This window comes from Medicago sativa, chromosome 1 (assembly GCF_051527215.1).
Source record: "Medicago sativa cultivar Bolivia chromosome 1, Bolivia_mono, whole genome shotgun sequence".
In the NCBI taxonomy this organism is placed as follows: domain Eukaryota; kingdom Viridiplantae; phylum Streptophyta; class Magnoliopsida; order Fabales; family Fabaceae; genus Medicago; species Medicago sativa.
Window position 1 is genome coordinate 49,008,110 of NC_140749.1, and position 26,427 is coordinate 49,034,536.

The 26,427-nt window shown below is 38.7% G+C and overlaps 2 protein-coding genes, 1 non-coding gene and 1 pseudogene across 3 annotated transcripts; 1 reads left to right on the forward strand and 3 right to left on the reverse strand.

Annotated features, from left to right (window-relative positions):
* Window positions 1–6,150: 6,150 nt before the first annotated feature.
* LOC146955029 (uncharacterized) lies at window positions 6,151–9,535 on the reverse strand. The gene is made up of 3 exons (XM_085747352.1): window positions 9,320–9,535; window positions 7,801–9,200; window positions 6,151–7,540 (listed from the first exon to the last, which is right to left on the reverse strand). The coding sequence occupies exons 1-3, from the start codon at window positions 9,533–9,535 to the stop codon at window positions 6,151–6,153; spliced, it is 3,006 nt and encodes a 1,001-aa protein (XP_085603478.1).
* A 697-nt stretch (window positions 9,536–10,232) lies between these two features.
* Window positions 10,233–14,776, reverse strand: LOC146955030 (uncharacterized; annotated as a pseudogene).
* Window positions 14,777–16,631: 1,855 nt separating this feature from the next.
* Window positions 16,632–16,738, forward strand: LOC146955031 (small nucleolar RNA R71). Its single transcript, XR_015025203.1, has one exon. It is a non-coding gene; the product is annotated as a small nucleolar RNA R71 (small nucleolar RNA).
* A 2,620-nt stretch (window positions 16,739–19,358) lies between these two features.
* Window positions 19,359–20,051, reverse strand: LOC146955032 (uncharacterized). The gene has a single exon (XM_085747374.1). It carries the CDS (start codon window positions 20,049–20,051, stop codon window positions 19,359–19,361), a length of 693 nt encoding a protein of 230 aa, XP_085603500.1.
* Between the last annotated feature and the right edge of the window lie 6,376 nt (window positions 20,052–26,427).

A 26,427-nucleotide genomic window follows, 5' to 3' on the forward strand; every position in this document is an offset into this window, starting at 1 on the left:
TCTAAGCTATTACAAAAAAAACCTATTATACATGCTATGGTCTGCGATGAAGAATAAATAAATTACATCAAGGCCTATTCTACATTCTAAATTATGTGCAAGGAACGAAAATAGATAGATTACATTAAAGCCTAATTACATTCTAAATGGATAATAAAATAAATGATGATAATTAAAGATGCTAAAAGTAAAATAAAAATGTAACATGAATTAAAATGAGATGCAATGGAATAAATACAATGAAACTAAAATGCATGAACAATGGACAAAACTAGAACGAAATAAATGAGAAAGTGCATGCAGGGGGGTGCAGGCAGTAAGAAGGGGGTATGCAGTAAGTAAAATGGAAATTGAAACTGGGCTTAGTGCAAAAGGGACTGAACCGGGTTGGTTCGGAAGTTGGGTTGATTGGGTTAGAGAAACGAGTTTTGGGTCAGGACAGAATTGATTCCGGCCGTTAGATAAATCATACGGCTTAGAGTTAATCATAGGATGGGGTAACACAAACTATCAGATTCAGATCAAAAGGACAAGGGAGCGTGGGTGCACGCCGATGTGGTGCACCACCACATACAGGAATGGAGCGATATATATATAGGGGTTATGGACAGAATTCATTCATTCCTCTCATTGTTTTCTCTCTCTTCAATCCTTTCCTTCTCTCGGTTCTCTGTCTATTCTCTACAATCTTCATCTTCTCCCTCAAGAACATTCATCCCAACCTAGTTTCCGGTGACAGGTGAGAGGGTTTCCGGCGGCTGCTGGCCGGCTGATGCGGCGGCGCCACCGCGTCGGAACCCTAAATCAAATTTTTTTTTTTAGAATTTTCTTCTTCTAATCTCTTCTACTCCTTCTTCTTATTCTATTTCTATTATCAAAAGTTTCAAAGTCTTAATCAACAGTCTTAAATCTACGTTTTAAGTAAGAAGAAACTACCTTTTGATGAAACTGATGGATTGATTCGGCTTTGGATGAATCTGTGTTGTTCCTTTACTACGTTCACTTTGCTCGGTACAGTCTTGGATTCGCCTTTTTTGAATTCGTGATCTGATTCGCCTTTGCTGTGTGTGATCGGTTTGGATGTTGAACTTCTGGATGTCTCCGTCTCTGCAGGTCCTTTTTGCGTATCTCTCTGCAATTTTCTTTGTGTGTTTTTTTTGTTGTGTGCAGGTGTATTTATAGTGCAGGAATCCTGGGTTAAGGTTGGTTGGAGAAGTGCAGAAAGCCAGTAACTTGGGGAGGAAAGAAAGGAAACGCGTTTGCTGGATTGGGATGAAAGTATTCAATGCGTCCTTGATGTGCAACAGGCTGGGTGGATTGACAACGTTTTGGATCAGGACCATTTGGAATTTCTGGACTTGGACGGTTTTTTGGACTCAATACTTAAAAAATAAATAAAATAATAAAAATAATAAAAAATAAAAGATAAACCAAGGATAAACACATACATATATTTTTTGACTTTATCTTCTATTTAATAAGTAAATAAAAAAACGGATTTATCTAAAAAGGAAAATGACAAATGAATTTAAAGAAATAATGACTAAATTAAAAACTAAAACTAAAATTAATTAATTAATAAATAAAAAAAAAGAAATTAAAAGATGGAAATAAAGACGAAAAAAGAATAAAAATGATAGAGAGAAGAGGGCCCGACTCAGAACCAACATATGAGGTATTTTAAAATACCTCTCTGCCGAAATTTTCGCTGAAAATCAGAGATTGATCAGGATCGAAGGACACGTGTCGGTGTATGAACGTAGGATCCTTAGGTCAAAAATTGGGGTATGACAGATGCCCCTATTTAAGCTTCTTTGTCCGAAGATTTGAAGATGAAATCTTTGATTCGATCGGACTGAAGAGCCTTAAATACAAAGTACGCCAATTTTGGACCTAAGATGCTTTGAATGCTCGTGATGCAAGTATGAATGCAGGATGATAAAGATGACGTGACTGGAATGAGAAACAACAATGGGATACCCAAATTTGTTGAAAAATGGGATCCGACTCCGCTAGGGGGAATGTAGTTTCACTGGGGAAAATGACCGTCTACTATCGTATTGATTGAGAGCGGTAGCTTTAATGAAGACGAAACTTTTTAGTGACAACTCTTGACCAAACGCACTGGGGATGACACTGGAGGAAGTAAAATGTGATTTCAAATTGTTCATTGGTCGGGACTAACCGTTTGAAACATGACAAAATGTAAACTCAAGCGGTCCGTTGTTTAGTACTACAGCTTGGAACAAGATAAAAAGTAGACTTAAGCGGTCCGTTGTTTAGGACTGACAGCTTGGAACAAGATAAAAAGTAGACTCAAGCGGTCCGTTGTTTAGGACTGGCAGCTCGAAATAAGATAAAAGTAGACTCAAGCGGTCCGTTGTTTAGGACTGGCAGCTTGGAACAAGATAAAAAGTAGACTCAAGCGGTCCGTTGGTTAGGATTGGCAGCTCGAAATAAGATAAAAGGTAAAGTCAAGCGGTCTGTTGTTTAGGACTGGCAGCTCGAAACAAGATAAAAGGTAAACTCAAGCGGTCCGTTGTTTGGTACTGGCAGCTTGAAACAAGATAAAAATGTAAACTCAAGCGGTTCGTTGTTTAGGAATGACAACTTGAAACAAGACAAAAAGGAAACTCAAACGGTCCGTTGTTTAGGACTAACAGCTTGAAACATGATACAAGGTAAAGTCAAGCGGTCCGTTGTTTGGGACTGGCAGCTTGAAACAAGATAAAAGGTAAACTCAAGCGGTCCGTTGTTTAGGACTGGCAGCTTGGAACAAGACAAAAAGGAAACTCAAGCGGTCCGTTGTTTAGGACTGGCAGCTTGAAACAATTGAAGACTGAAACGAAAAGATACGACCAAACACTGGGTGACTGATGCAACCATGTATGAATTGATATTATGTATATGTTGTGTATGAATATGTGAAAGTATTAATGTATGTATGTATGAATGCATGAATGTAAGTCGTATGACGGTATGAATCGTATATGACAGATAACTCGATGAAACGAGACAAAATAGGTAAGATGGGAGATGGACTGACATCGCAGCACAAACACTCGACAAAATTCCTTGGAGATGATATTATTGTGAAAAAAATTGAGCCATTGACGGGGTGAAGCCTGGCTCAAGGTGGCAATTGATGCTTCCTTAGGATAGAGCCTATTGTTAACCAAAAGTCTGGAAGAAATCGCCATTTGTAAACCGACGCAGAAATCTCTTCCATTGACACACTTTAGTTGTCGTGCCCCTTTTTTTGAATTTTTTTTTTGAATCCCTAACTTTTGCATGGATTGCCCTTTCGGGTTTTCAATCCACCGGGAGTATATTCCTTTTTTATGCCCCTAATTTTTGCCTGGACCGCCCTTTCGGGTTTTCAATCCACCGGGACGCTCTCTATTGCCTAAGACGCCTTTTAAGGTTTTAGCGAGCTCAATTTTTTTTTTTGTGAAGGCTTCCCACAGTGTCTAGCCATGCTTGTTTAGTAGGATTTAACCACCCTTGAGGAGAATGTGGATGCGCACTTCTTTTACTCTTGAGCCCTACAATGCACTTATTCGTTTATGCTTTCTTTAAGAGATGTGAAAAAAGTTTTAAGAATTTTGCTTCAAAATATTATCATCAAGGAAATAGAAGAAATTTTGGAAAAACGAAATAAATGAGAATTCCAAGTAAAAGGGTGAAGGCTCAAATTTTATTGATTGAATGGTGGCCTTCCAATGGCGCGACTCCATAGATCTTTACAAAATTTTGAAAAATGGTAATTTAAAATGGAGAGGTACTTTGATCTTCATAACCCTATCCTCCCTAACAACTTTGAATTCTGCTGCTTTTGACGCTTCAGATTGGAGATTCTTTGATAGCAGGTATGTCCCAAGTGGGTGTGCCAGATCGGATGCAGTTACTTTGTCTTTCTTTTAATCCTTAACTTTTGCATAGACCGCCCTTTCGGGTTTTCAGCCTATCAGGATAATGATTTTCTGTTTATTGTCTCTAATTTTTGCCTGGACCGCCCTTTCGGGTTTTCAGTCCACCGAGACACTCATTTTTTCCTAAGCCGCCCTTTTCGGGTTTTCGACTTACCGAGCTGTTCTTATAATTTTTAGACAAAGTATTTCTTGACTGCATCCGTGTTTATAGTACGTGGAAGTTCTTCACCATCCATGGTTTGAAGAGTCATGACACCACCGGAGAAGGCTCTTTTGACAACATACGGACCTTCATAGTTAGGCGTCCACTTGCCCCTGGAGTCTGGTTGGAACGTAAAAATCTTTTTGAGCACGAGATCACCTTCTTTGAATTCACGGGGATGAACTTTCTTGTCAAAATCCTGCTTCATCCTCTTTTGATATAGTTGACCATGACATAGGGCAGTTATGCGCTTTTCCTCAATCAGACTCAATTGATCATATCTACTTTGAACCCATTCAGCTCCTGCCAACTCAGCTTCCATCAGAACCCTCATTGAAGGAATCTCAACTTCTACGGGGAGTACATCCTCCATACCATATACCAAAGAGAAAGGAGTTGCCCCTGTTGACGTGCGTACAGAAGTACGATATCCGTGTAATGCAAAGGGAAGCATCTCATGCCAATCTTTATAAGTCACCACCATCTTCTGGACGATCTTCTTTATGTTCTTATTTGCAGCTTCGACAGCACCATTCATCTGAGGTCTGTAAGGCGAAGAATTATGATGTTCAATCTTGAAATCGTCACATAACTCTTTCATCATCTTGTTGTTCAGATTCGTCCCATTGTCTGAAATGATCCGGTTAGGGACACCGTAGCGGCAGATAATATGATTCTTGATAAACTTGACCACTACTTGCTTAGTCACATTAGCATAGGATGCAGCTTCAACCCACTTGGTGAAATAGTCAATAGCCACTAGAATGAAGCGGTGCCCGTTTGACGCTTTTGGTTCAATCCTTCCAATCTTGTCAATGCCCCACATAGAGAAAGGCCACGAGGACGAAAGAACATTGAGCGCAGTTGGTGGCACATGAATCTTATTGGCATAGATATGACACTTATGACATTTTTTAGCGTGCTTGTAACAATCAGCTTCCATCGTCATCCAGTAATAACCCGCTCTCAATAACTTCTTAGCCATTGCATGCCCTCTTGAATGAGTTCCGAAGGAGCCTTCATGTATTTCATGCATTAATAAATCAGCTTCGTGCTTGTCCACACATCTGAGCAACACCATGTCAAAGTTTCTTTTATACAAAACGTCCCCGTTCAGGAAGAAATTGCCAGACAGTCTTCTTAGAGTCTTCTTTTCTTTATTGGAAGCTCCGAGTGGATACTCTTGACTTTAAAGGAAACACTTGATATCATGGAACCATGGTTTGTCATCAACAACTTCTTCAGTATCAAATACATGAGCAGGTCTCTCAAGACGTCTGATACGGATCAATGGCACTTCCTTCCAACGATTTACTTGGTACATTGAAGACAAGGTAGCTAGAGCATCTTCCATCTGGTTCTCATCACGAGGAATGTGATGTAACTCGACTTTGTTGAAGAAGGTCAGTAATTGTCTTGCATAGTCTTTGTAGGGAACCAAGCCGGGGTGACGAGTTTCCCATTCTCCTGCGATTTGATTGTTACGAGAGCTGAGTCACCATAAATGTCGAGGATCTTGATTCTCAGATCAATGGCTTCTTCGAGACCCATAATACATGCTTTGTACTCTGCCATGTTGTTTGTACAGTCAAATGTCAGCCTGGCAGTGAAGGGGATATGAGCACCCTTAGGAGTAATGATGATTGCCCCAATTCCACTACCGTACACATTAACAGCTCCATCGAATATGAGACCCCATCTTAATTCAGGATCTGGGCCTTCATCTTCAGATACATAATCTCTTCATCAGGAAAGTCGAACTTGATGGGTTGATAATCCTCAACTGGTTGGTGAGCCAAATGATCTGCAATGATACTCCCTTTGATTGCTTTCTGGGTACGGTACTCGATGTCATATTCAGATAGCAACATCTGCCACCAGGAGATCCTTCCTGTTACTGCGGCCTTCTCAAAGATGTACTTGATCGGATCCATTTTAGAAATCAACCAAGTATTATGATTAATCATATAGTAACGAAGGCATTTGGCAGCCCAAGCTAGAGCACAACAAGTCTTTTCAAGCATGGAATATCGACTCACAATCAGTAAACTTCTTGCTCAAGTAATAAATAGCATGCTCCTTTCTTCCAGTTTCATCTTGTTGCCCGAGCACACAACCCATAGAATCTTCTAACACAGTCAGGTACATGATCAGTGGTCTTCCTTCAACTGGAGGGATAAGAATTGGAGGTTCTAGCAAATACTCTTTGATGTTGTCAAAGGCTTTCTGGCACTCTTCTGTCCACACAATACCTTGCTCATTGTGGAGTAGCTTGAATATCGGCCCACATGTTGCAGTCATATGAGAAATAAAACGGGAGATGTAGTTCAGTCGTCCGAGAAACCCTCTTACTTGTTTTTCTGTTTGTGGAGCGGACATCTCTCTGATATCTCTGACCTTGTCGGGATCTACTTCAATACCTTTCTGGTTGACAATGAAGCCTAAAAGCTTTCCGGATCTGACACCAAAGGTGCACTTGTTAGGATTCAGACGGAGTTGGTACTTTCTCAGTTGTTGGAACATCTTCAGCAAATACTCGACATGCTCATCTTTAGTACCTGACTTGAAAATCATATCATCCACATAAACCTCGATCTCTTTGTGCATCATATCGTGGAAAAGAGTAGTCATACCTCTCTGATAAGTAGCGCCTGCATTTATTAACCCGAACGGCATTACTCTGTAACAGAAAGTGCCCCAAGGTGTAATGAAAGATGTCTTCTCTCTATCTTCGGGTGCCATCTTGATCTGATTGTAACCGGAGAAACCATCGATGAAGGAGAAAACTTTGGACTTTGTCGTGTTGTCAACTAATACATCAATGTGAGGCAGTGGAAAATCATCTTTGTGACTAGCTTTGTTCAAATCACGGTAATCAACACACATTCTGACTTTACCATCCTTCTTCGGGACAGGCACAATGTTGGCAAGCCACTGCGGGTATTCTGATGTGACAAGGAAACCTGCATCAATCTGTTTCTGTACTTCTTCTTTAATCTTGAGGGCCATATCAGGACGGGCTCTTCTCAACTTCTGCTTGACTGGCGGGCATTCAGGCTTTAGCGGCAAACGGTGCACCACAATATCCGTATCCAGACCCGACATATCGGTGTACGACCAAGCAAATATATCAACATATTCTTTGAGAAGTTCTATTACTCGCTTCTCGACACTTGCTTCAAGTGATGCCCCAATCTTGATCTCCTTCTTGTCTTCTTCAGTACCCAAGTTGATCACCTCTATTGCTTCCCCATAAGGCTGAATGGCCTTTCTCTCTCGTTCAAGTAGCCGAGAGATTTCGTCGGGAATCTCTTCATTCTCTTCTTCTTCCGCCTCATACACAGGGGATTCAAAGTTGGGAGAGATCATAGGGGTATGTTGTTCAAAGGGTTCATTGATGTTTAATCTGCACATATGATTGATGATTTTAGAAAATAAGTAAATGCAGATTTTTCGAAGGTGATTATATTTTTGGTTTTTTGTATTACCATTTTTCAGAAAAAAAACACAAAAGAAAAATAAAACAAAAGTCGGGAACAAAACCACATTTTTATTTGATTGATGATAATTCCTTGAAGCAAAGGGCCCTAGATAGATTCACTTTCGCTTGGGGCGGGGCGAAAGGATTTTTTTGAAAAAAAGCATAAAAACAAACAAATGCATTACTTGGACAAGTGAGCAACAAAAGGAACATCTACAGCAACCCAATTGTGGCTAGTCCCTCCGTGATTCACGAAGCTTTGTGGTATCCCCTCAGGATTGTCTTCAATGACAGCATTGGCTTCTGATAGGGCATTAATAAAGCTCGCACTGTGGAAAGTACCTTTTGTTGGCACGACGATGTTCCAGGGCAAATCAGCTGACGGGGAGAAACCCAGTCCTTCTCGATGCTTATTCTCTGGCAATTCTATCAACTTTCCCCAGCTTGTAGACCCTTCAGCTTGTATCACATTCTGAGCATCTTTTAGAGAGGAAATAGATGCCCCACTTTTCTTGGTATTCTCTTCTTCCACAGCAAGTCCTTGGAATGATGTCCCCTCAACACTGTCAGCCCCGATGAAAGAAAAAGACGATAAATGGCTCACTAACAAAGCTTCCTCGTCGTTCAGCATTACCAGCTTCCCATTCTGCGCAAATTTTAACTTCTGATGCAATGTAGAGGTTACTGCCCCAACTTCATGAATCCAAGGTCGGCCCAGTAGACAACTGTACGATGCCTGGATGTCCATCACTTGAAAGGTAATTTGGAAAACATGCGGCCCAATTGTAATAGGCAAATCCACCACCCCATGAACAGTCTTCCTTGAACCATCAAAAGCTTTCACCATTACATCACTTCGTCTCAAAGGTGTACCCTTGTAAGAAAGTTGATCATAAGTTGTTTTGGCCATTACATTTAAGGACGACCCAGTATCTACTAGCACATTTGACAAAGCATCGGTCTTGCAGTTCACAGATATATGGAGAGCCAGATTATGGTTTCTTACTTCTTTTGAGAGCTCTTCATCACTGAAACTCAGATTGTTGCATGTGGTGATATTCCCTACTATTCCTCCGAATTGATCAACAATTACATCATAGTCTACGAAAGCTTGTTCCAAGACCTTCATCAAAGCTTCCTTATGAGCATCAAAATTCACCAGTAAAGACATTATGGATATTTTCGACGGAGTCTGCATCAGTTGATCAACCACCTTGTACTTGCTCTTCCTTATTAGCTTGAGAATCTCATCAATATCAGAATTTGCGCTGGTCCCACCAGACTGACCCGCATCTTTGACTGTACTGGAATCTTTGGCCCGAGTCTCCTCAATTGTCGGAGTACTCGCTTTCTTCGGGAACACTATAGGAATAACACGCCCGTTTCTCAGCACTCTACTGTCTCCAGCAATATTTCCCACAGAAGGCAAAGGTGGTATTTGAACTTCACGATCACCTTCCATCATAGTGGCATTGTACTTGTAAGGAATGGCCTTCTCAGAAGCATAAGGTATCGGACCAGGTAAACAGATTACTAAAGGAGCAGCAGCTGACTTCCGACTGTCGTAGAATATCTCCAAAGGCCCCTCAGGAGTTATAACACATACATCATCACACTTTTTTCAACAATAAGTTCTCCTCGGTCTAAAAGTCCTTGGATATCATCCTTTACTTTCTGACAACCCCAGGGATTTAGAAAGCACACCTCGCAGACATCATGATCATGTTTGAAGAGGTTCACTTCGCATAACTTTGCATGTAATGGGACCAAAGGCGTCCGGATACACTGAACATCGAGGATAAGGTGAGTCTTTTGGCAACCTTCGACCATGTTGACAGCAGCAGCACCATGATTTGGGAATGGATTGGTTTGGACATTCGGTGCTGAGTCTGTGAAGGTTATCTTTTGGCTTAATTGCATGTTTGGTCCCTTATGTTTATTTTAGTTTTCAAGTTGGTCCGTTACGTTTTGAAAGTTTCAAGTTGGTGCCTTACGTTTTAAAAGTTTTCAAGTTGGTCCCTTACGTTTTGAAAGTTTCAAGTTGGTCCCTTATGTTTATTTTAGTTTTCAAGTTGGTCCCTTATGTTTATTTTAGTTTTCAAGTCGGTCCAAAACATAAGGGACCAACTTGAAAACTAAAATAAACACAAGGGACCAACTTGAAAACTAAAATAAACATAAGGGACCAACTTGAAAACTAAAATAAACATAAGGGACTAACTTGAAACTTTCAAAACGTAAGGGACCAACTTGAAAACTAAAATAAACGTATGGGACCAACTTGAAACTTTCAAAACATAAGGGACCAACTTGAAAACCAAAATAAACATAAGGGACCAAACATGCAATTAAGCCTTATCTTTTTGTCATTGATCAGCTTCTGGACTGCATTCTTCAAGGCATAATAGTTTTTCGTATCATGACCTGGGGACCCTTGATGAAAAGCACAAGTCTGGTCAGGTTTATACCATGCTGGCGGTTTCTCTGGCACTGGAAGATGTGCTCTAAGTTGAACCAAATTCTTTCTGAGCAATCCTGGGAGTAACTCTGCATACGTCACTAGAATTTGGTCAATTTGCTATCTGGTATTTTGTGGTCGAGGCTGTTGTTGATATGGTTATTGAGGGTATTGTTGGTATGGTCGTTGAGGATATTGTTGGTATGATGGTTGGGGATATTGTTGTGGAGGATATTGTGGGAATTGAGGTTGTTGTGGGAATTGAGGATGGTGAGGATGTTGTGGGAATTGAGGTTGTTGTGGATATTGTGGGAATTGAGGTTGGCCATTTGGTGGTTGGATGTTATTGGCAGCAGGTGTGATGGTAGCAACGTGTTGATAGGCTGAATAATTTTGTTGAGGCCTCCCATGAGCCACCATACTGACCTCTTGTTCTTTCTTTTTCGGGAGGTGGTTCCCAGATTTCTTGGTTCCACTTGCAGATGTTCCTTCTTTTACTAAACGTCCTTCTCGGACTCCTTCTTCCAACCATACACCTATAACAACCATCTCAGCAAAGTTCTTGGGCGTACTTCCGACCATATTCACGTAATAGAACTAATTGAGAGTTTTTAAGAAGAGCTTGGTCATCTCATTCTCTTCTATGCGCGGGCTGACTTGGGCAGCGGTATCTCTCCACCGCTGGGCATACTCTTTGAATATTTCTTTGTCTCCCTGAGTCATAGCCTGAAAATCACTTCGGTCTGGGGCCATATCCACATTGTAACTGTATCGTTCTACAAAAGCATCACACAGATCACGGAAAGTTTGAATCTTTGTTTTGTCCAGATTCATGTACCACTTTGAGGCAGGACTAGCCAAACTTTCTTGAAAGAAATAGATAAGGACCTTGTCGTCCTTGGCATATGCCGACATCCTTCTTACATACATTGTCAGATGCTCCTCAGGGCATGAGTTCCCTTTATACTTCTCGAAATCTGGGACCTTGAATTTCTGGGGAACTTGGACGTCCGGCACCAAACAGAGATCGTAAGCGGTTTTCCCAAACATTTTCTTTCCATGGAGGGCTCTCATATCTCGCTGAATTTCATCATATTTTTGTTGTAAGTCATTAACTCTATCATAGGTGATAGACCAAACCGCAAGTGCACGGTCTATCGAAGTAATAGTAGTAAGAGAGTATCGTTCCGCTAGGGAGTTATGAATTTAATTAGCTTTAAATAACGATTAGATGACAGTTTTGAAAATAAAGTTTGGATTTTTATGTATAAGAAAATAACAATAATGAAATAAAAGAGTCTTGGAATTATTGGTTCGTCATAATAACAAACCCTTCACTAGCCAAGACTTTAACTTTTAATTTCATGGTTTACACCTTAATTTCTAAAGACCGGTTTCCCTTTAGCCCCTCACCTTTCCGATAAAAGTTCGATGAGAGTTTACTCGTAGTAACCAAGCCTATTTCGCTGACTTGATTACTAGAAGAAGCTTATAAGGATTGAAACTACACATGTCTCAATAATTGCAAAGACTATTTCGCTGCCTTTGCAATTATTGTCTAGATTCACTTGTTCCAATATCAAAGCTCCGCTTTCGCATTATGAATTGATATTTGGGTTGATGGATTAACAATTATCAAACCCTCCACTTTCGCTTCTACAGTTTGATAATGGTTAATTCATGTTAAAACGGTGAATCTAAATTAGAAATTACGGTTACATGAAATTAGGGTTAAAGCTTGGTTCGATTAGGATTATGTCATTAGACTTATCCAACAATCCCAAGACAAGAAGAAGTCTACTCACTAACGTTCATTGTAGACATAGAGAAGAAGGAGAAGAAGAAGAATATAAAATAAAGTAAAAGTGAACTTTTATTCCAAGAACAAAAGATGATTGTTTATGATGGAGTGCTACTCTATTTATAGCTTACAATTGACTTAAAATCTAAGCAACTATAAGGGCTAATCAGTAAAACTACAACAGAGTAACTTGGGCCCGAAGAAAAAGCAGCAAAAGGGGCTCTGGAGGGTGGCACGGCCGTGCCACATGTTGGCACGGGCCGTGCCAAGCTTCTGACTTGTGGGAGACATATTTTTGTCTCCATATCTTTGTATTTTTGCACTGTATTTGCTCCAGTCCTCTTTCTTTTGCTCCAAGACACCTTCCACCATATATTCGTTTCTTAAATAAAATAAAATGCAATTTAAAGTAAAAGATTCAAAAAGGAAATAAATTTGCAAATAAAATAAAATCAAATCTAAATAAAACTAAACTAAATAATGCATTAAAATAGACTAAATTATGACTCATCAAACTCCCCCACACTTGAATCTTTGCTTGTCCTCAAGCAAAAGGCAATAGACATAGTAGCAATAAGAAAGATTAATTATGGCAATGCAATTGAAAACAACATGTCTCTTTGAAGGTTTTGTTTCAAGTACACTAATCACAATTTCAAACATTCCTCGTGAACCTATTCAACCCAACATCAAGTCTTAAGTGAGTGAGTGTGTGTGTGCAGTCCAACCTTTTTTCTTGCTCCTGTATAAGACAGATATTATGAGGAACGGGTTCTATCCTTAATGCTAAAGTAACCGAGAAAAGTCCTTTCTTTATTTCATATAAGAGTGATGGGAATTTAGTTAAAATTAAATTAAATTAACAATTTAAGCACAAAGGGGCTGCAGGTGTTTAGGGGCTATCTATCCTCATAGGAAGTCTTTTTGGATGTAATTGTCCTTTCCCCCTAGATTCAAAATCACCCTAAGCAGTGCTGCAAAATTTTTATCTCATCTCCGCGTAGGAAGTCTTTTTGGATGTAATTGTCCTTTCCTCCTAGCATTGATGGATTTATTTTCCTCATTTGAGGGATATAGAACTTAAGTTCAAATTAGGGAGTCACCACCACAATTAGGAATTTAGGGATTGTTCTTTCCCCAACATGTTGATGCCATTCTCCCGCCCCATTTTAATTTTAACAATTAAGAGAATATAATAAGGCACAATTGATTATTTTCCCACACAAACTTATACTACTTTTACTATAAAGACTTTTAAGGGTCTAAGTTAACACTAAAGATAGAACGTGCTCCTTAAAATACCTACTCATACATTTACTCAAAGATTGCAACCGGGTGCTTTTCTCATTGGAGAATTTTCACAATAAAACATGATGTGGGTATAACAAGAACACTAAAAACACAAGAAATCACTTTCATGTACAAGAAACAACCTTTTAAGAAGAGACAAAACAAAAAAATTTATGTCATGATTTTACATTAAAAACAAGCTACTTAATCATGCCTTTCGCTATAAAAACAAAACAAAAGAATAAAGTTCAAGGGAGTTTGGAACACTACAACTCTAGACACTTTATTTGGCCCCCCCACACTTAGGGGAAGAATTGTCCTCAATGATTCAAAGAAAAGGAAATTAAAAGAGAAGAAGAAGTAGAGGAAGAAGAAGAAGAAGAAGAAGGAGTAGAAGAAAGAGTAGGAGAAGGAGAAAAGAGAGAAGGGAAGACAGGAAGAGGAAAGCTCACAATTGTGCATTGAGGTCCATAAGGAGGACCTTAGAGGTGAAGGTGTTGCATCATCCGTCGGAGCATTTCATTATTTTCTTCATTGATGCGGTTGCCCCTTTGGACTTCATTTCTAAGTCCGGAGATTTCAACACCTTGCCTTTGTTGCTCGGTGCTCATCCTTTCAACTTCATTGTGTATTCATGCCCATCTTTGACCCTCATTTAGATTATCGGTGTCATGGCCATGGTGCTCCTCTTGGTGCAAGTTAGCACTTCCCCCCTCATGGTGTAAGTTAGCACCTTCTCCTTCATCATAATCTTGCTCACCAAGAACCTGCACATCATACAACAAATTTGCTTCCACCTCGGTGGTAGTCCGAGATGGGTTAGGAAGTAAAAACATGATTGGCACAATTAGCTTGAGTTTGTGATGGAGGGGTGGACGAGGTTTAATGAAATTCATAGCGATGAGGGTGTCTATGTTAACCCTATTGTTTCCCTCAATTTGTTTGATTCCTTCATCCTCACTCACTCTAAAACACCTAGCTATGTATCGGTTCTAGTGTTTCCTAGCTCGGTTCTACCCCAACTAGTGCAAGCCATTACCCTTTGAAGGTACCTAAGTATGGGGTTGTGAATGTTGCTAGCTTTATTGGCTCTAGTGACAAAGGAGCTAAGGCCGGTGATACGTTCCCAAAAGACAGCTGGTTGATAGTTAACCGGCTTAAGGCTAGGATCCCAAGAATCATGGATATACCCCTCGTTTGCAAAACCTAAGGCATCACAAAAGTGCTGAAGAGACATGTCATAATTAGTATTCATTAGCCTAAAGGAAACTTAATGGTTAAGGTTATCAAAATTCAACTTATCTTTGGTAAAAACAATTGAGCTCAAAAATTCATAAGTGAAATTCTCATAACCCCTCATAGGTTCTAACATATCAGTTCAACCTAGCCTTCCTATCAGCCTATAAACATAATCTCTAAGCTCTAGCATATTCAAAGTATGAGAATCAGGATATCTAGAAGGATGCAAGGGTTTAGAGATTAGAATTTTATACCTATCCCTTTGCTTGTTGTCTTTGAACTGGATTCCATGATTCTTGACTTGTGCTTGCCTCTTTGGAGGAGGTCCTCCGGAAGATCTTACTGGTTCCTTATCACTTCTTCTTGAAGCCATTGACCTTAGGTTGAATTTTGTGTGGATTGGTTGAAGGTTTAGGGTTTGGGAAGAATTTTGGTGAAGAAGATTGGTTTAGGGTTGGGGTTGATTTTTGAGTAAGGTTTATGAGTTTGGTGGTGGAGATTGGTGATGAATTTGTTGGTTTTTTGGGTTATGTTTATGAGAATAGGGTTTTGGTGAATTATGGGTTTGGGTGGATGAAAGTTGTTTTTGATTGGTGGTATGTGTTTGGAATGAAGTTTGTGATTGATTTGTGGAAAGAATTGAGTGGATTGGTTAAGTTTTGAGGGAGATATGAAGGTTTGAAGTTTTGATAGTTATGGAGGCTTTAGAGAGATGGTGGAAGGTAGAGAGAGGTTTGTGTTTGGGAATGAATGAAGAAGAAGAGAAAAATTGAGGTTATACCACACTAGAGGTCGGGCACGGCCGTGCCAACCTTGGCACGGGCCGTGCCAACATTCTGGACTTTGGCATGGTTTTTGGCTTCAAACTCTGGCACGGCCGTGCCAACCTTAGCACGGGCCTTGCCAACCTTCTGGTCACAGGGCTTCAAAATTTTTCAGTTTTTCCTGAATCACGCTCGGACAATTACCTACAAAACACTTAAAACAAAGAAAAATAAACAAAACAAAAGCAATTAAATGCGTGGGTTGCCTCCCACGAAGCGCTCATTTAAAGTCATTAGCTTGACGGTTAGAAAGTGGTTTAGCTATCCTATACCCAATCTCTCACTAAGGGATAATGGCAACAAACTAACGTTCTCTCCCAAATCACACATGACTTTCTCAAATGTTTTAGATCCTATGACACAAGGTATGGAAAATCTCTCTGGATCCTTAAGTTTAGGTGGCAATTTATTTGGAAGTATTTCAATAAAATTTCTAAACTGCTCATCTAACTTGGATTTAGCAAACTCTTGTGTTAAAGGAATTTTAGGCTCATGAGATGGTGAAACAAATGGCTTGTCATTCTCTCCTATAGCTTTCTCACTTTGAGGCTCATCACTTCCTATCTTTCCTTCATTGTTCTTAATTTTCACAACGGTGTCCTTTAATTGGTTACCATCCCTAAAAATAATAACACTTATATGGTCTTTGGGGTTGGTTTCGGTTTGCCCTAAAAGGACTTCGGAGGTTTGAGAGGGAGTAGCCACCTGTTGGGGCACTTGAGAAGTCTGAGTCTCTATCATCTTACTGTGAGTAACTATGGAGTCTACGTTCGATGTACGTTTGGCAAGAGAGTCTTTCAAAAATTCAGTTTGGTTTTTAAGCTCTTGGAGCAGCTCAGATTGATTTATAAGAAAATTTTCTAAAAAAAGTTCCAAGCTGAATTTTTGAGGGACTCTTTGGTTGTTTGCATAACTGGGTGGTGTTGTTTGTTGTCCAAAAAGATTTTGAGGGTTTTGAAAAAAAATTTGGTTGTTTTTAAACCCTTGATTATATTGAGCATAGTTTACTTGCTCAGGACTTCTAACAACACTACCTAGTTGGCAATCAATGCCAATATGGCCAAATACACCACAAACTTCACAAAGAGGTGATACAGGGGCAGGTGTGACAGCACTAGTATTTATTTTATCAAATTTTTGTGTGAGTGCGTCAACCTTAGCAGCTAGATGATCAAGGGAAGAATTTTCATACATACCCACCTCTTTTTTAGAGGGTGAAGGAGCAACATTAGTGGTGTCCCTTCCGTAGGTCCACTGATAGTGGTTTTGTGTCATGTCCTCGATCAAAGCATATGCTTCTGTGTATGTTTTGTTCATCAAAGCTCCACCTGCAGCTGCATCAACATAAATTTTTGTGGGATACAAAAGACCATTATAAAAAGAGTGAAAAATAAGCCAGTTCTCTAACCATGATGGGGACAAAGACTAAGCATTTCTTTGAAACGTTCCCACGCATCGTAAAGAGATTCTCCATCTTTTTGATTGAATTGTATGATTTGATTCCTTAATTGAACAGTTTTAGAATATGGAAAGAATCGAGCAAGAAAAGCTTGTTTTAATTGATTCCATGAAGTGATAGAACCAAATTCCAATGAATGAAACCAAGCACTAGCTTTACCCCCTAAGGAAAAAGGAAAGATGTGCAGCCTTACGGCCTCTTAGTTTGCATTCAAGGTTCCACTGAGTCTTAAAAAGGTTGGAATATGAAAATTCGGATCCTCAGTGGGTGATCCGAAAAATTGATTTTGCTGCACTAAGTGAATAAGTGCAGGTTCTATTTCAAAATTGTCCTCAACCATTGGGTACACAATAACATCGTATGACTCATTTGAAGATGGGATTGCATACTCTTTGAGAGTGCGTTCCTTAGCCATATCGTTATTATCTTCCCAAGAAGTTAAAGGCAAAAGAAGAAATAGAAAAGGAAAGAAATAAATAAAATAAAATAAAATAAAGAAAAAGATTTTTTTTTATATAAAATAAAATAGAATAAGGAAAAAGATTTTTTTTTCAGTCTAATCCTAAAAAAAATTAATCAAACTGCAATAACTCCCCGGCAACGGCGCAAAAAACTTGATAGACCAAACCACAAGTGCACGGTCTATCGAAGTAATAGTAGTAAGAGAGTATCGTTCCCCTAGGGAGTTATGAATTTAATTAGCTTTAAATAACGATTAGATGACAGTTTTAAAAATAAAGTTTGGATTTTTATGTATAAGAAAATAACAATAATGAAATAAAAGAGTCTTGGAATTATTGGTTCGTCATAATAACAAACCCTTCACTAGCCAAGACTTTAACTTTTAATTTCATGGTTTACACCTTAATTTATAAAGACCGGTTTCCCTTTAGCCCCTCACCTTTCCGATAAAAGTCCGGTGAGAGTTTACTCCTAGTAACCAAGCCTATTTCGCTGACTTGATTACTAGAAGAAGCTTATAAGGATTGAAACTACACATGTCTCAATAATTGCAAAGACTATTTCGCTGCCTTTGCAATTATTGTCTAGATTCACTTGTTCCAATATCAAAGCTCCGCTTTCGCATTATGAATTGATATTTGGGATGATGGATTAACAATTATCAAACCCTCCACTTTCGCTTCTACAGTTTGATAATGGTTAATTCATGTTAAAACGGTGAATCTAAATTAGAAATTACGGTTACATGAAATTAGGGTTAAAGCTTGGTTCGATTAGGATTATGTCATTAGACTTATCCAACAATCCCAAGACAAGAAGAAGTCTACTCACTAACGTTCATTGTAGACATAGAGAAGAAGGAGAAGAAGAAGAATATAAAATAAAGTAAAAGTGAACTTTTATTCCAAGAACAAAAGATGATTGTTTATGATGGAGTGCTACTCTATTTATAGCTTACAATTGACTTAAAATCTAAGCAACTATAAGGGATAATCAGTAAAACTACAACAGAGTAACTTGGGCCCGAAGAAAAAGCAGCAAAAGGGGCTCTGGAGGGTGGCACGGCCGTGCCACATGTTGGCACGGGCCGTGCCAAGCTTCTGACTTGTGGGAGACATATTTTTGTCTCCATATCTTTGTATTTTTGCACTGTATTTGCTCCAGTCCTCTTTCTTTTGCTCCAAGATACCTTCCACCATATATTCGTTTCTGAAATAAAATAAAATGCAATTTAAAGTAAAAGATTCAAAAAGGAAATAAATTTGCAAATAAAATAAAATCAAATCTAAATAAAAATAAACTAAATAATGCATTAAAATAGACTAAATTATGACTCATCAATAGGCTTCCATATCCCATGAATGGTAGATGGGTTCTTCATCTTGTGGAATGGTATGCATCACTGGTGCTGAATAGGTCATAGCGGCTGGAGGAGCTCTTACATGAGCTGCATTTTGAGGAGTCGGCATCGGAGCTTCGAAAATGATAGGGCAGAATACTTCACTGAGACAAACGGGCACACCCCAAGGACGACCTTCTGGCATAGAATTTGAAGCTTCACAAACAATGGGACGAAGTATTTCGCCAGCAGTAAAAGGCGAGAACCGAGGTGCGGAACGTTGCGGAGCAGAGTGTATTGGAGTATCGGCACATATTGACCATTCAGGGGCAGCAGAAGCGGCAGCAGAGGCGGATGTTTCGGCCTGTGTTCTGACAGGAGGAGGAGGCGATGGTGCTTCCGCCATTGTCTTCATTACTTCAGGCATTTCGTCCATCTTAGTCTGCATGGCTGTCATTTCTTCACGGAGCACTCGGTTTTCTTGTTCGAGATAACCCATCTTCTTCTTCACGTTTGCTCGAGTGTAGATAGTGCGGGTAGGCTTGTAGAGGATACATGGGGCCACCTTTTGAAACGAGTTGACCTTTTTCTGGAAAAGAAAATTTGTGTGAGACTCTAAATTTGAGACTATGAAATGCAAAATGATGCATGATGTTATGCAAAAATAGACACATTTTCATTTATCGAAGGACTTATAAAAAGCAAATTTGTAAACATTATAATGGAAAATTTCATTGAATAATTAAAGTACGAGATAATTCCCTTTTAACAAAACTGAGCCAAGGGATAGACTCCAAAGTACATCACAAAAAGCTAGGAAATAACATAAAGTGGTGAAACAACTAGGAAACTCTTGAACTCCTATAGTAGACTACTCTTCGAAATCTGGATGGGCGCCAGCGAACATGTCCATGTATTCCTTTTTCCTTTTAGAATCCCGCCTGAGTATATCATCTTTCTGACGGAGGAGATCATTCTTCTTAACAATTAGTTGGCCTAGCTTGAGGATCTCACAATCTTTTTGTTCTATCTGTCCATCATTTGTCTCCATCTGGGCCATAGCTACCTCGTACTTCCTCTTCCAATTGTTCCTTTCACGTGTCATCTCGGCCAACTGGTACTGGAATTCTTCCACATTGTCAGGGAGTATGGGCGGTAAGGGTGCCGGAGTAGTTGAAGATGGGACTCTGGATAAAGTGTAAGGCATCATGTATGTTGTAGCTCTATCAATAACCCATTCTGTGTAGGAACTATGGACAAAGCTTGATCTCCTTTCCATTTGGTCCCTCTTTTTTCTATGGATGGCATGCCAAGCTTGTATGAAATTTTCCCTCTCATTTGTGTAATCATCATGTTTGTAATAGAATACGCCGGACAAGTCGAGGTATAAAGGTTTGGTTTTGACCGGGTATCCGAGCTGTTGTTGGGCAAGGATAGGGTTGTAGCTAATTCCTCCCCGTATACCGATAAGAGGTACATTAGGGAAGTCACCACAGTGGATAATGATGGTTTTGGTATCACTGGCTGGGTTGTACCAAACTATGTCCGCGGGGGTAAGGGACATGATTCTTTGGGACCACGGGAGCTTTTCAGGGTTTTTGATGAAGGGCTGAGTTCGAGGTAGATGGGAGGTAAACCATTTGTAAAGTAAGGATGCACAACAAAGGATAACCCCACGACCGGCTAGATTACGATCATGGATGGAATGGTAAGTGTCTGCAAGTAATGTAGGGACAGGGTTTTTGGCGAGGAAGATTTTGATGGCGTTGATATCAACAAAATTGTCAATATTTGGGAAAAGTAGGAGCCCATATATGAGTAAGGCTAAGATGGAGTGAAAGGCTTTATTGTTGGGTAGTCCGACGAAAAGGGAGGCTTTTTGGAAAAGGAAATATGTAGGCAAGCATTGGAGTTAGAGTTTTCTTTTGATGGTAAGTTGAGCTTTCAATTGAGAGGCTTCAGGATTGGGTTCAAGGCCATGGAAGGGTACTTCATCGGACACAGGTAAGCCAACCAAGTCAGAATATTCTTCAAGAGTGGGAACCAATATGAAGTCAGGGAATAAGAAGCAATGATAGAGTGGGTTATAGAATTGGACCAAGGTATTGATGACCCCTTCTTCAACTTATGTTTGGAGGATGCTAAGTAGTCTTCCATGATGAGCTTGAAAGTCCTCCGGACTGGTTACTCTCGATCCTAGCTCCCTTAGCTTCAATAAATCGGGTTTCTTGAAAGTGTAATTCCTAGTGCTCCTTATTATAGGATTCATATCTACAACATTTACAAAAAGCTTGTTTTAAGTCCTTCGATGTTTGATGAGAAAAAAAATTCATGAATAAATGCATGCATGATTATGCTACACAAACGGTGAAAACATGGTGAGGTTTAAGGTCCATGATGATGGAGTCAAGGGTAACAACACCATTTGGTAAGGACTATGGTTTTATTTGCACTTGTAACAAGGGTTCTACCAAGTTCCCAGAGTTGTCAACCACTTCCGAACATTATCGGGTTGCGGAACTACTTCCGGTCCAACAACGTTCGTAAGAAAGTCTCGTCTGAGTGTAGTATCGCGTATCAACCAACTCAAGACTACTCTTGATTAGCCACCGCACTACGTCCTAAAAGGCCAAGATGGGTTAAAGGTAACTAAAGGTCCTCAACATTAACAGTCACTTGAAAATAGCAATGTCAATCACGACTACTCATGTCGACATAAATTACTTCCAAGAGACCTCCGTTGAGTGGGGTTATCACATGTGCCATATCCCGAAACTTACTCTCGATATGGGACTTTGATTATACCACCATCCTATCTTATGTTTCCCTCAAGTCCGAATGTAGGACTTATCTCACCACTCACGTTTAAGAAAGGAGAAAGAAGAAGGAAGAACAAATATATACACGAATTTCCATCTTTTATTTTTTGGTTTTATTTTTAAGCAAGTCGTAGCAAAAAAGTTAAATAAAGTCAAGTTAGGCTCAACCCTCTTAGGGGGGTCCCCAGTGAAGTCGTCATTTCTGTCGCGTCATTTTTCCGGAGATCAAAGCTATTTGATTAGCTTTTGACTCACTAATTTATTTCAGGACAGAACATTTTTTTTTAAAGAAAAAGGGAAAAAAGTTCAAACCACCCCATTTTGAAAAGATCTTGGGTTCGGGGGTTAGTTACATAAGGGGAAGGTATTAGCACCCTTTATGTTCGCAGTACTCTACGGGAACCTCTTGGTTTTATTTAAATAATGTGCTATAACTTGCTTATTTTGGAAAAAAGGAATTTTAAATGATTAAAAAAGGGAAGACCTAATTATCTACATTTTATTGATTTGGAAGGACAAGTCCTTTGCCTACGTACCCGTGAGGGATCAAAATCACGTAGTTCGTGGTTAAAAAACTGACGTTTGATTGGTTGTGTGTTTTTTATTAGTTTGAAAAAGGTTTTAAAATGGAAAAGCCAAATGGAAAAATGAATTTGTTTGTATTTTTTATATTAAAGAAAAATGATTTGAAATATGATTAAATTGATTGAAGTTTGATTAAGTAAAGAAAATAAAAAAAAAGACGTCACTTGATTTAAGATCAAGGTTTATTTAAAAAAAATATTTTTGTGTTTTGTTTTTGTTGTTTTTGAATGATAAACTAACGGAGCATAAAAAAATAAAAGCGTAGGGACCTTATGGCGGCGTTGAACCACCACAAGGACCGTTAACCTAAACTAGCAAGAGAGATAAAGGCATACACACACGCACGCACACATGCACCTAAGCTATTACAAAAAAAACCTATTATACATGCTATGGTCTGCGATGAAGAATAAATAAATTACATCAAGGCCTATTTTACATTCTAAATTATGTGCAAGGAACGAAAATAGATAGATTACATTAAAGCCTAATTACATTCTAAACGGTTAATAAAATAAATGATGATAATTAAAGATGCTAAAAGTAAAATAAAAATGTAACATGAATTAAAATGAGATGCAATGGAATAAATACAATGAAACTAAAATGCATGAACAATGGACAAAACTAGAACGAAATAAATGAGAAAGTGCATGCAGGGGGTGCAGGCAGTAAGAAGGGGGTATGCAGTAAGTAAAATGGAAATTGAAACTGGGCTTAGTGCAAAAGGGACCGAACCGGGTTGGTTCGAAAGTTGGGTTGATTGGGTTAGAGAAACGGGTTTTCGGTCAGGACAGAATTGATTCCGGTCGTTAGATAAATCATACGGCTTAGAGTTAATCATAGGATGGGGTAACACAAACTATCAGATTCAGATCAAAAGGACAAGGGAGTGTGGGTGCACACCGATGTGGTGCACCACCACATACAGGAATGGAGCGGTCTATATATAGGGGTTGTGGACAGAATTTATTCATTCCTCTCTTTGTTTTCTCTCTCTTCATTCCTTTCCTTCTCTTGGTTCTCTCTCTATTCTCTACAATCTTCATCTTCTCCCTCAAGAACATTCATCCCAACCCAGTTTTCGGTGACAGGTGAGAGGGTTTCCGGCGGCGGCTGGCTGGCCGATGCGGCGGCGCCACCGCGTCGGAACCCTAAATCATTTTTTTTTAAATTTTCTTCTTCTAATCTCTTCTACTCCGTCTTCTTATTCTATGTCTACTATCAAAAGTTTCAAAGTCCGAATCAACAGTCTTAAATCTACGTTTTAAGTAAGAAGAAACTACCTTTTGATGAAACTGATGGATTGATTCGGCTTTGGATGAATCTGTGTTGTTCCTTTACTGCGTTCACTTTGCTCGGTACAGTCTCGGATTCGCCTTTTTTGAATTCGTGATCTGATTAGCCTTTGTTGTGTGTCACCAGTTTGGATGTTGAACTTCTGGATGTCTTCGTCTTTGCAGGTCCTTTTTGCGTATGTCTCTGCAATTTTCTCTGTGTGTTTTTTTTGCTGTGTGCAGGTGTATTTATATTGCAGGAATCCTGGGTTAGGGTTTGTTGGTGAGGTGCAGAAAGCCAGTAACTTGGGAAGGAAAGAAAGGAAACGCGTTTGCTGGATTGGGATGAAAGTATTCAACGCGTCCTTGATGTGCAACAGGCTGGGTGGATTGACAACGTTTTGGATCAGGACCATTTGGAATTTCTGGACTTGGACGGTTTTTTGGACTCAATACTTAAAAAATAAATAAAATAATAAAAATAATAAAAAATAAAAGATTAACAAAGGATAAACACGTACATATATTTTTCGACTTTATCTTCTAGTTAATAAGTAAATAAAAAAACGGATTTATCTAAAAAGGAAAATAACAAATGAATTTAAAGAAATAATGACTAAATTAAAAACTAAAACTAAAATTAATTAATTAATAAATAAAAAAGAAATTAAAAGATGGAAATAAAGACGAAAAAAGAATAAAAATGATAGAGAGAAGAGGGCCCGACTCGGAACCAACATATGAGGTATTTTAAAATACCTCTCTGCCGAAATTTTCGATGAAAATTAGAGATTGATCAGGATCGAAGGACACGTGTCGGTGTATGAACGTAGGATCCTTAGGTCAAAAATTGGGGTATGACAAGAATAGAAGATCGCAAGGTGAAGAAGTTGAGAGGCGAGGAGATACCTCTAGTGAAAGTTGTTTGGGGAGGAGTAACTGGTGAAAGTTTAACTTGGGAACTGGAGAGTAAGATGATGGAGTCTTATCCTGATTTGTTTACTTGAGGTAATATTTCGAGGACGAAATTCTTTAAGTTGTGGAGAGTTGTAACGCCCTAGTTGTTATTTATTTATTTGTTGGTTAATTTTAAGTATTTTATTTTATTTTATTTATGTGAGTTGTGGTGTGGTGTATTCATTTATATGATAATTGTTATTATTTATTAAAATAGGAAGAATAAGAATTATTTGGAGTTAAGTGGGTTTTAATTAGAATTAAGTGAGTTAAGAGGAGTTAAGGGAAATTAGAAGAGGGAGTTACACTTTTGGAAGGAGAATAGAAAAGTCAGTAATAGAAGTCAGACAAAACATTTTTTTTCACGTTGAAACTTTGGCTTTTGGAGAGAAAGAGGAGAAAACTTAGATGAGGCTAGGAGAAGAGGGAGAACCCATTTTTGCTGTAGAATCTTCAATTAAGGTAAGGGTGGGATGATCTTTCTCTAATAATATTGTATGATTTCTGAAATTTAATTGAAAATGGTGATGTTCTTGATTTAGGGTTAGAAAGTTAGGTTAGGTTGCTATAATGAAATGAATTATGTTGAGAATGCATGTTTTCTATGTTGTTTTGACTGATATGTTACCCATAGAACGTATAAACATTGTTGCAAATCATTTGGGTGTTTGGGTGATCAAAAATTGGGTTTTTGGAGTGAAAACTGGTCTTTCCCGTAAGCTGTGAAGTCCAAAATCGGGCCCCGAACTGCCGAAATCGGGCCGCGAATTCTGAGCTGATTTTCCAGCTTTAGTTCGATAAAAATCGGGCCCCGAATGGTCAAATTCGGCCACCGATTTTCTGTCAGCAAAAACTGGAAAACACTCACTTTTTCACCCGTTTCTGTTTTGAATTAGCTTTCGGTGTAAACATGAAAGTTGAAAATAATTAAGTTACCTTTTTAATGGCCTTGGTTTGGCGTGGAAAAGATTTGTAGATTTTGAGTTATGATAAAAATAGTCCAAGTGGGTCTTTAGAAAACTTTAAGAAAACTTAGCATAACTAATCCCAAGTTAGTCCAAAAACTTATGGTTGGTTTCCCAACTTCAAACTTAAGTATTAGGGATTTAGTTGAGGTGTTTTATGAGTATTTGGCTTATGTTCTATCGATCAAACTTGATTGCCTTTGGAGGATGTTTTGGACTTTGAGATGAATGTAATTGATTTATATATATGATATGTTGTTGATTTCCGTTGTTTGGTGTTGTTGAGTTGTTGTTGACTAAGTTGAGGAGTGTGTCATAAATGATTAGGCACAATTGATGTTGTCGTAGTGGTTGTTAAGTTGTATGTTGTTATACACAAAGTGAGTCCATTTGCATACTCATTACCTGTTGAGGGCTTATGCCCTGGAATGTTTATCACTCACCTGTTGAGGGCTTATGCCCTGGGATGCTTTAACCATCCAAATTGTCGAGGGCTCATGCCCTGGAATGCTTGTAATTCAACGCGCGTAAAATGGTACCATATGCATATTGCATTAGTTGTTGTAGTCGTTGCATTGTCGAAGTTGTCGGTGTCGGTTGAGTTGCTGGTGTCATTGTGGATAATGAAATGTTGTTGTTTGTTTCAGACATGTTGATATTGATGTTTTCATTAAATTGATGAATTATATATATATATTATTATTTGATTGTGATTCTCACCCCTTCTGTTTGAAAATGTTGCTCTTCGTATGGGTAACTTGCAGGTACTGATGATTAGTAGGATTGTCTGGCTCAAGTGTCGTAGGCTCTGATACGTAACGAGATGGGAGCTTTAATAGATAGTGGTGCAGATCTTAATTGCATCCAAGAAGGAATTATCCCAACCAAATATTTTGAAAAAACCACTCAATCCATTACTCGTGTCGGAGGTAATAAACTCCAAGTTAAGTATAAATTAACTAACACCTATGTTTGTAATCAAAATATTTGTTTACCAACTCACTTTATTTTAATAAAAAATTTAACTCATAGAATAATTTTAGGTACCCCTTTTTTAAATAATATTATGCCTATTGTCAATATTGACCAAAGAGGAATTACTACTTTTATAAAAGATAAAAAAGTAATTTTTGAATTTATCACCGATCCCCAAACTAAAATGCTAAATGTGGTTAAATACATTTTACTTAAAAAGGAAAAACAATTATGCTTTCTTAAAGAAGAAGTTAATTTCTTTAACATTAACGATCAACTCAATAAAGATGAAGTTAAAAAACAAATTAAGTCTATTGAAAAACAATTTCATAATGAAGTTTGTAATGATCTTCCTAATGCTT